Raw genomic sequence first — 12,880 nt, 5'->3', positions numbered from 1 at the left:
GACATATATATATAGCTATACCGGCGGCGGCGGCAGTGCGTTAACAAGTTGGTGAAAGCTTTATTACTCAGAAGGAAGAAGACCTAGAGCATCCATATTTCATCCATAGATGCCTTATGTTGCAAGTTTTCTGTCCGTCACATGTCAGATGTCCTTGACCTCATTTTCATGGTTGAATGACTTTGTTTATTTTGCGATCAGTTTTCGTGATTAGGTCAGTTTCTCAGTACATAGAAAACCTAAAGTTATGGTAATTGGTCTATAGACTCCTCAGTAAGTGCCCATGTCAGTCTGACATATGTCACTAAACCTTGACCTTGTTTTCATGCTCGAGTGATCAATTAAGAATTTTCTATTCCGACATGCCAGTAAGCAGGCGAGACATTTTAGCGTGTCCACTCTTGTGTAGACTTTGCACTGCAGACTTTCTTCTTTTACCATATATCGCAATATTGATGTGCATGACGTCATACTGTTCCTGTATACATGGGTGAATTAAGAAGCATGAAAGAACGTTTTCAATTATAACCAAGACAAGTGAGTGTAAACATAACTTATTAAACCATTTTACAGATGTGATCAATTTATTTTTCAATTATTATTCATGTCTCATATCATTCTGTCCTGCCAGGCAACTGATCCAGCAGGCGAGTTTATCGTCAATATTAGCTGCTGTAACATTCTGGGTATCCTGCAGATTCGGTCCCCGCCTCCAAGCTCCTGGAATTAAATTCCTGTTGATGGGGTGTTCACAATCTAGTTGTTGGTCCTGAAGCCCAGGATAGCGAATTCTCATCAGATTGTGTAGAATTATGCATGTCTTCACTATCAGATGAACTGTTGATCTGGAATGACCCATTGTTGAGAGGAGAATTCTGAATCTTTTGGACAAAATACCTATCGCGTTCTCCACAACACGCCTTGCTCGCGATAGTCTATATCTGAATATACGTTTTCTCTATGAGAATAGGGTTCCATCATCGTCGTTCTTAGGGCGTCATCTCCAATGAAATAGTAGGGAACGTCTTCGGTATCATTTGGAAGAGGCTCGGCATCGGGGAAGCCTATGCTTCCATCTTCCGCTGCTTCTCTTAATTCGGACTCATTATACATCTGAGCATCAGAACAGGCACCGTTTGCTAAAATGTAGAGAATATGAAATTATCGCAAAAAGTTCCATATATGAAGAAATATGAAATCTCATGATATTTTTTTTCAAATGTATATATGTAAATTCTTGAGTGACTTACATGTATGCTAAAATAAATGTCATAAAAAAAAGTAAAATAGCAAAAATACAGAACTCCAAGGAAAATTCAAAACGGAAAGTCCTTTATCAAATGGCAAAATCAAAAGCTCAAACACATCAAACGAATGAGAAACAACTGTCATATTCCTGACTTGGTAAAGGCATTTCCTTATGTAGAAAATAGTGGATTAAACCTGGTTTTATAGCTAGCTAAACCTCTCACTTGTATGACAGTCCCATAGAATTCCATTATATTAACTTCAATGTGTGAGATACCAAGGTTAACTTATTTTGCCACGAATGACACGTGTTTCGACTTTTAAGGTTTCGTCAGATTCGTTTAAAAAATATATATATATACACGAGGATCTGTTGCTTCGTTTGTGCTGCTCTTTGATTTCCCTTTGTTTTCTGGATTGGACGCTTTGCTTATTTACGAAGTTGTTATATTAGATTCTGAAACAGTATTACAAGCAATAAAATTTGTAAGTTTTTTCTAACGTTTTAAAGGATTTTTACATAAAATTATATAAATATCTTACCTCCAACATCTGCCCATATAAACTTGTAATCACCATCAACCAAGGCTAGCATGACTATGGAGAAGAATCCATTATAATTGTGGTATAATGAACCCGAACGAGCCTGTTTCTTTATGGCAATATGCTTTCTATCCAGCGCTCCACAGCAATATGGAAAATGCCATCTGCGCATAAATTGATCAGCAATTGCTTTCCATTCCTCTGGATCATTTGGAGGAGTCATGACCTCACCTGTATATTCATCAATAATTACACTGCATACTTCCCTAACAACTACAGACAAGGTGTTACCAGGAACTCTCCAGGAAAATTTCATATCGGCATAGGTCGATCCAGCAGCAAGATGGCGAAGAGTTGCGGCTAGTTTTAACCCAGGCTCTAGCGGTTCTCTTTGAACATACAAAACGGAACAGTTAAACTTAAAATTATAATTGTTTACATTCAATGTGTAATACCATTTTATTTTATTTACTTTTCTAGATTCAATATTGTGTACTTGGTCACGTATTACAGCTTGCAATTGCTTATTGATAATTTAAGGACGTGACTCAATTATCAGACAGTCGGACGTTACTATTGCGTACTGATTATTTTACTGTATTCGTAATGACAGAAAACGGAAAGTTTTTTAAGCCATAACAAAAAAAACTACCGGAACCATGTATATTGTTTGGAAACCCTATGCTGGATCCTCTGAAGAAGTTCATCGTGCATTTCTACGGGCATTTTCATAAAATTCCTGAAACTGCTCTGATCTTCTTGTCTAAGTTCAACTAATAGTTGGTCATACAATCCGAACTGCTATCTCCGTTATACCCACGGCTGCTGCCATAGACCTTTTCGCTGACGTCTTCGACGCCTTTTAATGCCTTGTAAGTATTGGTGAATGTTAAGGTGAATTTGGTCTACATGTTGTTGAGCCATGGCTAGAAGACATGCCCTCCTGTTTCTCTCCAGGCAATCCATTATAGCAAGTGCCAAACTGAACACTGCCCAACCTTTATACCATTTTATACATGCACTTGGATATGCAAATTCACGGACATATGCCACTACAAATGTCAGAGCAAGTTTCGTTGAATGTCAGAATACGTTTTTGATACGCCACGGGTGTGTTTTATACGTTCACGGAACGCTGAAACTACGCCAGGCGTATGTTACAAACACGCCCCGCATACGTCCAAGTTAAAGTCGAACGATCTTGAGGCGTATACAACGTGCCCTAAACGTGTCTCAAACTTATCTGTGGCGTTTTTCAACGCGCTTGTAACGCATGTATTACGTGCGTGTAGCGAACAGATATACGCTTGACAAACGTTAGAGCTAGATGAAAATTTTTATGCTGCATAATTTCCTAGAGTTATAGCGTTCACCAAGCGTATACCTTTGCATTTCGACATACTTCAAACTTATGCAACGCGCGTCTAACGATTGCTTAGCGTTCCTCTTGCGTGCACTTGCGTGCACCTAACGTATAATGGTTTACTTTTATAAATTTTGACTCGGATGGAGAGTTGTCTCATTGGCACTCATACCACATCTTCTTATATCTAGTTAGTCAATTTTCTCTGTACGTCTATTGCACGTCGGTCTATACGCCAATGTGTGACGCCGGCATAACATAGATTTGTCACTTATTTAGACGTATATGTATTATTTATTTTATTTGTTTGGTTACGTTCTTTGTTTCCTTGTATCATAATTCCGTTTCATGTTTTTGTTGTTTGGTCTTTGCATCCTTTCCTTTCAACATTTGACAATAGTAATGTTTTTAACGTTCAGGATCCTTCCTCATTTACTATAAATATAAAGCATTACATTTAATATGATTTTACAGCAATCATAACGACAGAAATATTATATAATATTGTCAATATGAGATAATATTTTAAGTCCATAGGTTCCTGATTTCTTTTGAAAAACGCGATTAGCGATCTTAATAGAGACATCCATGCTATTTAATCATATCAAAGAGAAAAATTTAATGAAGATAATGACATAGGAATATGGATAGCTTATGAAAAAGAAATGTTTATAGCTTTTGAAGCTACATTATGATGACACATTCGCAAAACTAAAAATAAATCAAAAGTAAAAACAATGACGAAAAAAAGAAAGAAAAAAATCCGCCGTATGGATTCGCTTGTTATGTCAAACATAACGAATATTGAAATTCGTTTCGATCTAAATAAATTCATCATAGATACCAGGATTAAAATTGTGTACGCTAGACGCGCGTTTCGTCTACAAAAGACTCAGCACTGACGCTCGAATAATAAAGTTAAAAAGGTCAAAATAAAGTACGAAGTTGAAGAGCTTTGAGGACCCAAAATTCCGAAAGATTTTGCCAAATACAGCTAACTTAAAGGTAATCTATTCCCAGGGTAGAACATCCTTAGTGTTCGAATTGATAGTTTCATGTTTATGTTTTATTTGAAAAAGTTGCCTTTCATTAGAACGTTTTACACTTAATGTAAACCAAACATTATGGTACAGCATATTTAGTCCTATAGTTGTTAACTTCTATGTCATTTTGTGTCTGGTGGAGTGTTGTCTCATTTGTAATAATACCAAATCTTCTTACTTTTATATTTCAACACATAATAAAGTAACAAATAAAAAAAACGATTCAAAGTGTCAGAAACAAAAGATTTATTAAAATTAACACTGCTTGTCTTATAGGTGTCATTGGGACTAATTTTCATTCATTATGCATTTTTAACATTCTACGTATCTCGTCGACACGGGTCCAGTATTTATCTTTTATAACAACTACCAGAAGAACATTGTTATAAAAAATGCAGAAAGGAAACATGTCCTTTTTACATCGGAGTGTTTTCATTTATCGGTAAAAGTTTGAGGTTTTTACAATTAAACCATCGAGAAATCCAGCGATTTCGATGCAGACTGCAGATTTTCCAATCAATTTTAAAGCAGAAAAAATAAATATTATTTAATACCACACGGTAATCCGAAAAAGAAAGGCCCCTCATCCAACATAATCTCATAATATTTTGAGACTAACATGATAATAATAAAATGTGTTGATTTTTTACCTTTGTTCCGTTTCGTTTTCACAAGCCCTTCCACAATTGTATTAGGTTCTGGATCTTTATATTTTGGTCTGGACCATCACTAAAAGGAAATGTATTTGCGAAGTGCATCTGATGTAGTGAAATTGGTACCATTAATGTTATTACATTTACAATGCGTTATGTCGCACAAATTAGTTTTTACTATGGAACTAAATCATTAAGTAAAATTCGTATCTTAGGTCAATAATAAAGAAATTAACATGAAGTTAAATGTTTTGAAGTGAAAAAAAATGTACTATTTGACACATACTTTGTTTATCAGCTCCTTACAAGTATCAAGAATTTCTAATCAATCTCCGTTATGAGATCCTCTCAACCTGTCAGGAAGGATGACCAGAAACAATCAATTCATTCTACAAATATGAACATTTATATTAGCAATAAGTACAATCTAACGAATTTTTATAGGAAATAATCCTGTCATCTATAAAATAGATAGCATAGTAAGTGGTGGTCTGTTAATCGGTTATTGTCAATTGCAAAATTATATTAAGAGTATTTTGTCATGTCAAAATGCAATTTATTTGCCGTTTTGCATTTTTTCAAAACGCTAAGCGGTTGTTGAGGAAACTTATTTTTAAAGGAAATTATCAAACCACGCATTTCTGTCAAGTATCTCTTCCTTGTACGAACTCCCCATCTTCATCATATGATATATCACATCAGATAAAGAAAATGGCATTTAATAAATTGTGCGCGTCCATGGAACCAGCCTGTATCATGGTATTAAAAGCATATAATTATATTAAAGGGGCATTAGCTACAAAGACAACATTTTTAAATACGATTGTTTTTGTTTCAAGTATTAATAGATATGGAATTTCTAAATTACATTTCGTTATAAGCAGCCAATTTGGTCAAAAGTTGTCAAAAAAAACTTTAAAAACATTTGATCAGATGTATTATTTACTTGCAAGTCAATGATTCAACCTCATTTAAACCATATTCATGTGACCTTCAATTTTAACCCTTAGCTAGAGATTGTTTACGCATGTACGAGGCGTGTTCAGCTATGAAAAGGAAAAACTTGTCAACATTGAAAGTGAAAACAGGCTAAACCATTTAGTTGACTGGATCGATAAAAAAAATTGCATTCTTATACAGTTAAAAACGAGGATTAACATATTGTAATAACCTATAATATGAAATCAAATAGACCTACAAAAATCAAATTGCACGTGCTCGCTCGCTATCTGTTAATATTTATATTTATATTCATATCGGGTTATACGACCGTCTGCAGTCTTCGGAAGTAATTCTCGATGGTTGATTAGATGGCGTCAAGACTAAAATATAAACGAAATGCTAATACATATTATCGAGTCCATGCATTGTTGTATATTCATTTTAGACTTTTTGTAATTTGGATGTTTCAAATCAAATGTGAGAATTTGAGTCAAGTTGGTGATTATGAATTTAACAGCTATTGCCCCTTTAAAACGGAAGAACAGTAATAACATGTTTTACATGCATGTATTGCCTTATGCAAACTGAAAAAAAGTATGTTTTTTTTCAGGACATCTTAGAAAATGAGCTTATAAAACTAGACAAGATGTTTATAGCGTCTATGATAAAAGATATAATTCAGGTATATATTATTAATTTATAATAGGTAAAGATGTTCATAATTTGCTTATTGTTGAATGCCGTACGGTGAACTATGGTTACTAACTTCTACGTCATTTGGTCTCTGATGGAGAGTTGTCTCATTGACAATTATACCACATCTTCTTACATTTTCAAAACGTCTATTAACCATTAATGATCCTCATTAATGAATCCTTTTTGAACATCATTACGGTTGTTTCTAAATGAGAGCAATTCCATTCCCTTTACGGAGCACCTGAGTTCACTCACACCTTTATTGTGGCTTTACGGAGCACCTGAGTTCACTCACACCTTTATTGTGGCTTTATTCATATATTTGTGTGAAGTGTTTATTGGTCTGTTGTGTTTTGTTCTTTCTGTTTCTGTTAACCATGACGACGTCAGCATTTCTTTAAGTAACTGTTTTGTAGGATTCGTCTACTCCTTCAATAGTAATAATACTATGATTGCCTTTTTCATTTATAAAACTCGTTAGGAACGAACCAATTTTTGAAGTCTAATTTAAGTCTAATCAATTTCAATTTATGAAGTTATAAAGTAATTTATCCAAATTGTAAATTTGAAGTCATTGCTTTGAAAGTTTTACGGAAAACACCATAAATTGTTTGACCATATAGGAATATGTGTGTCAGAGATGACCTGAGGTATATTCCTCTTATAGCCTCGCACCTTACTATTTGACAGTTTTTTTTTATCATTGTCATACAATATCATGTCATATCGTCGCTGTTTGTGTTGAAGGGTTGCTGTTCAATAACGTATAGGTGTCTTCGTTTTTAAATAATATATGTTTTATTTAGATCTAAAATATTTTATTTCATAAAATCCCTGATTTATATCTTTTAGGGTATGATATTCCTCCATAACAGTGAATTGATGTTTCATGGAAATCTTAAATCTTCCAATTGTGTAGTAACGAGTCGATGGAATGTACAAGTAGCGGACTTTGGACTATTAGAATTCAGAAGGGCAACCTATAAAAAAGAAGATGAACATGCTTATAATCGAAGTATGTGAGCGTGTTTTGTTTTTGTTATTTTACAGTTTTTGAATTTTCCATTACTTCCCATAATTATGGTTTCGGGAGTACTCTTAGATGTTTATCACAGAACCACGTGTCTGTTTGCAGAACATAAGTGAATAAATGTAATGCTGAAGACAACATATTGAAAGGCATTACTATAATGTCTGTATTGTACTTTATATTTAACATTCAGTTATCTACAAAATGTTGTTTAAATGTTTTATCACCATGAAATATTTTTCATCAATTTAAAGTTATTACAGAATAGTTTAAAACACTACATGTGTGGACATCATACTGTTTGTTGGCCTTTAAGATTATTTATAGCAGACTATTGATAGTCATTATTAAATTAATTCACAGCGCTTAAATTAACTTGAAGAAATTTAGAACTGTCCATTGATGAAGATTTGCCTTGGAGTTCGGTATTTTTGTTATACATTATTTTAACAACAGAAACGTGATTTGTTTACATAAGAATGATAAGTGCCGCTCGAATCAGACAGTTGGAAGGATCAATCTTTTTTCGAAGGCAATGGCATATAGCTACATCCGTTTGACATTCCCATCTCCAATTCATGTCTTTTCAATTCGAACGGAAACAGTTATTTTTATCATTTTAATGATTTATTATCAATTCCCACCTGGTCCCTCTCAAAGATGTCGCGATACATAAGTTTTAACCCAGATCTGGTCATATGGAAGGAACACACAAAATCATGGCAAAAAAAAAACAAATAAAAAACGGCGAAAAAAAAATCCAAAAAAATAGTCCAGAAAACACAATATAGAAAAAAAACAACAGACCGAGCGACAAAATCCCACCAAGTACAGGGGTTCGATCTCAAGATCAATGAATGATTTTTTTCAATTTCTATTTTAGATTTGTTCTGGACAGCTCCTGAATTACTGAGAAATCCGAAAATTTTTGGTTCTCAAAAAGGAGATGTGTATTCATTTGGTTTAATTTTGTATGAGATATTTAGTCGTTTGGGTGTTTATTGTTACTGCAATATGGAACCAAAAGGTGAGTATCAAATAGACATAAGAAAATATGGTATGTATGGTTGCAAATGAAACAACTGTCCGCAAATGACCAAATGACAATTATGTAAATAACGACAGGTGCGCCCTTCGTCAATAAGCTAAACCGATACTATATAGTAAGGTATAAAAGGCTCCTGCATCAATGTTGATAACTGAAGGCTTAATCAAAGATAATACAATCAAAGAAAATGAAGAATAACACAAGTTCGTCATGCATGCAGTTGGAGTTATTCATATGTTATTAAAGTTTTGAACAGTCTTAAATTCCAGTTGTTACACGCTTCAAAACTACAAGTCATTGTGTCAATGACATAGTGTCTGTATATGACACGAAACGGGAAACATAATAACTTGTTGTTTGTAAAGTGCATTACAAACACGTGTATAAGTGGTGAGATAGTAAATAGCTAGTAAATATATTTTTGGGCAAAAGTTTGATGCGAGACAAATTTTGAAATAATCGTTTTAATTTATTTTATTCTTTTTTTAATAAACCACGTTACAATATAGCTCACGTCTTACTGAAATGTTTGATTACCTTGTTATCAAAATTTCAGATATAGTTTTAAATGTAAAAAGTCTTCAAAGAGTTGAACCATTCCGTCCAGATGCAAAATATTTGAATGCAGAAGATTATATTGTGAATTGCATGAAAGAATGTTGGGATGAAATACCTGAAAACCGACCAGACTTCAGAACCATTGCAAAAACATTACATGAAATGTGGCGAGGAATGTAAGTGCCCTTCTGTTTTGATTATCTTGGACATGTTTATGAAATTTTGAAATTGTTTTAAATGTTGTGATCTATATTTTCAAATATAATGATCAAGATAATCACTAGTTAAAGATTTTAAATTGATAGAGTTGTTCGACGAAGTCTTTAAGTCGTATCTTATTCATCTATGAAATATTAATTTAGACGTTAGTTTATTCTTCACATTTTATTTCATTCAGGAAACGCAACATATTCGATAACATGATGGCCATGATGGAAGCATATCAAAATAACCTTGAGAATCTTGTAGAGGAAAGAACCGAGCAGCTGGTCGAGGAAAAGAAAAAGACAGAAACTTTACTGCATCGTATGTTGCCGTCGTAAGTATATAGAAGAAGCAAATAAAACGAATCACGTATTACGAAACTTCAAGGAATATGGGCTTTTATGAATTTGGCTAGCCACAAAACCAGGTTCAACCCACCATTTTTTCCTTAAAATGTCCTGTACCAAGTCAGGAAAAAGGCCATTGTTATATTATAGTTCGTTTCTGTGTGTGTTACATTTTAATGTTGTGTTTCTGTTGTGTCGTAGTTCTCTTATATTTGATGTGTTTCCCTCAGTTTTAGTTTGTAACCCGGATTTGTTTTTTTCTCAATCGATTTATGAATTTCGAACAGCGGTATACTACTGTTGCTTTTATGAATCTTGTTGTTAGCATTTTATAGATCATATTTATATGTTGATACCACAATACGTATATTGTATGGAAATATAATGACCCCCTTCCAACTGAATTTTACAAATTGTTATGGTGTTGAGTACACCACTGTCCCAGATTTGGGGATGATTGATTGCTCAAAAAATGTTTTACATTTCCACATTTTGTATGCGTCTTTCCCTAGTCACGAGCCTGTAATTTAGTGGTTGTCATGTTTTGTTTTTTTGTTTTAAGCATAATTCAGGCCTTTGTTTTTTTTCTTATGAATTGTTTCAAATTTTGTCAAGCCTGTTGCTTTCATTGATTACTTTAGGCCTAGCTCATTATTAAAGGCCATATGCTGAATTACAGTTGTTCATATCCTCATTCTTTGGTCTCTGCTCGATAGTTGTCTTTTTGGCAAATCATATCACATTCATTTTTCCTAATTTTTATAGTTGTTCGGTATTGAACCCTTGGTCGAATGAAACATTCAATAAAAAGATAGGGATCAAACCCAAGAATGTTAGCATTACAGTCCTCTGCATAGATTATAATTTTGGAAGAAGAAAACCTTCGTATAAATAAACTCATCATAGGTTCCAGACTTAACGTTTTGTGCGTCAAGCGCCTTTTTTCCTGCAAAAGATTCATCAGTGATGCTCGAATAAAAAAAAGTTAAAAAGGCCAAATAAAGTATAAAATCAAAGAAAATTGAAAACCCAAAATATTCCGTAAGATTTTGATAGCTTCAGCTGACATTTTCTATTTCTGGGGAAGAAAATCCTTAGTATTTCGAAAAATTCAATGTTGTGTAAAGAGTTATACGAACACATTGACAACAATGCAAGAATATCATGTATATGGTATATCTTCTAAAATGTGTGTTATTTGTACTTTTCGTCCAAGAAATAAATTAGAGATAGCAAAGATCACCGCCATTATTATCTTAAATATTTGAATCTATTAATTCTGCTATGAATAAAACTTATGATAATCGCTCTAAGGAAACGTTTAAGACTTTTGGTTCGACCTTTATATTAAAAATTGTTATATTTTATTTTGTCCATGTTATTTTTGAATAAATAAATGTATCCCTATATACAGCCGTCGAAACTCATGTGTTTATTATGAAGAACACAGCTGTCGTTATACATCAAGTGTAACTGATGAAACATAGAAGCGAGAAGATATATTAACCGTTTCTATTCAAAGACGAAAGACACAAAAGGGACAATAAAAAAACCAAAAATCATAAGTTGACGAAATAAAAACAATAACATGACCTTAATGAAAAAAGACAACGAACAGTCTACAAACACTACAAAGAAACACAAAGACGAAGCAACATGTACCCCCAAAAACCGGGTGTGTTCTCATGTGCGCCGGAAGGGTAAGCAGATCTTGCTTCACTTGTTGCACTCATCGTGTTGCTTATGGCAAGTAAAAACTCGCATTCATTATTTTCTCCATCAAAGAAAAGATGACGGGAATGTCGCTAGGTCACTTTTGATGTCACTTATACAGACTAGGCAATACTTTAGGTTCTTTCGTTATATCAGCTTTTTCAAAATTTGTTTAAGGTTTTGAATTTGAAATGTCTTGGCATCGAGCATCACTGAAGAGACTTTAATTGTCTTAATGCGCTCCTGCTTCTGTAAAATTAATACTGTGAATGTTATTATATCTCTTTATGAATAAAAGTTTCTATCAAGAGATTTCATATATGCAGGTCCATAGCAGATCAGTTAAAAAAGGCAAAAGTGGTGCAGCCGGAGTCCTTTGAGTGTGTCACTATTTACTTTAGTGACATCTGTGGCTTTACAAAGTTGTCTGCAGAAAGTACACCATTGGAGGTATGTCAAATTGTCTGTTTTCAATAAATATTATAATTTTACTGTTCAATATAAAGAAAGAGAGCTTAGCCTGCATTAGAGTAATTTGTACAACGTTTGTATTAGGTTTGGATTTTGAACTATTTGGCTTCGAGAATCACTGAAGACACATCAAATTGCTGAAATGCGCCTCTAATGGAGTAAAATTGGATCCTGTAATCTTAATAACAGTGGAAATGGTATTTACTATGTATCTTTTTTCAATCAAACGAAAGTGTTATTGTAATGTTGAAATTAAAAATACAGAAATTCAAAGCTTATATATTTTTACTACTTAAACATTAAATCACACAGCAACTACACTAAGTGTTTGGGTCAACTAGGTCTTCTTGAATCATTGGATCATAAAAAAAACACCAATAAGTCTTAATCTGGTTCATTGATATTAGTTCTATCTCTAAGTAAAAACTAACACTGGTAAACAGTATTTAACAATGTGCCAATTGGTTGAAACAAATATTCTTTTATTTCCATGGCGTTTTATTGGATTATTTTTCAACTTAATCTTTAATATTTTATACGTTGGTAGTCATTTTGTTATAAAAATTCCTAAATAATATCATATATTACGATATTTCAGTTGATGTAATGTGTTATACTGATGAATAGAAACATATGTTGCAAAATATGATTATATTTCAGGTAGTGGATATGCTAAACGATTTATATACATGTTTTGACTCAATTATAAAGAATTATGATGTTTATAAAGTAGAGACAATCGGTGATGCGTATATGGTGGTCAGCGGTGTCCCAATACGTAACGGAGACAATCATGCAGGCGAAGTAGCATCGATGTCGCTAGAACTTTTACGAGCAATCAAAAAATTCAAAATACGACATCGTCCAGAGGAAACATTAAAGTTAAGAATTGGAATGCACTCAGGTACTGTATTCCTTATAAATATATTCAAAAATTAAAAACAGTTTGAAATAGACTGTAGTGCTATAGAGGAAAGACGCAATGTATATTTCACATTTATTGTAACTTTGACACTGTATG

At 33.3% G+C, this 12,880-nt stretch overlaps 1 protein-coding gene across 2 annotated transcripts in view; it reads left to right on the top strand.

Moving 5' to 3' along the window:
* LOC127707900 (receptor-type guanylate cyclase Gyc76C-like) overlaps positions 1–12,880 on the top strand; it is a 148,429-nt gene that overhangs the window by 128,311 nt on the left and 7,238 nt on the right. For both annotated transcript variants that reach the window (XM_052212659.1, XM_052212658.1), the window contains exons 13-19: positions 6,403–6,474; positions 7,341–7,503; positions 8,402–8,545; positions 9,123–9,300; positions 9,522–9,662; positions 11,715–11,838; positions 12,520–12,763. In XM_052212659.1, coding sequence (XP_052068619.1) covers positions 6,403–6,474; positions 7,341–7,503; positions 8,402–8,545; positions 9,123–9,300; positions 9,522–9,662; positions 11,715–11,838; positions 12,520–12,763 — 1,066 coding nt within the window. The remainder of the gene's footprint in view (positions 1–6,402; positions 6,475–7,340; positions 7,504–8,401; positions 8,546–9,122; positions 9,301–9,521; positions 9,663–11,714; positions 11,839–12,519; positions 12,764–12,880) is intronic.

This window comes from Mytilus californianus, unplaced genomic scaffold (assembly GCF_021869535.1).
Source record: "Mytilus californianus isolate M0D057914Y unplaced genomic scaffold, xbMytCali1.0.p SCAF_7, whole genome shotgun sequence".
Classification (NCBI taxonomy): domain Eukaryota; kingdom Metazoa; phylum Mollusca; class Bivalvia; order Mytilida; family Mytilidae; genus Mytilus; species Mytilus californianus.
The sequence above is the reverse complement of the archived record's forward strand: the minus strand, read 5'-3'. Positions and strand labels throughout refer to the sequence as shown.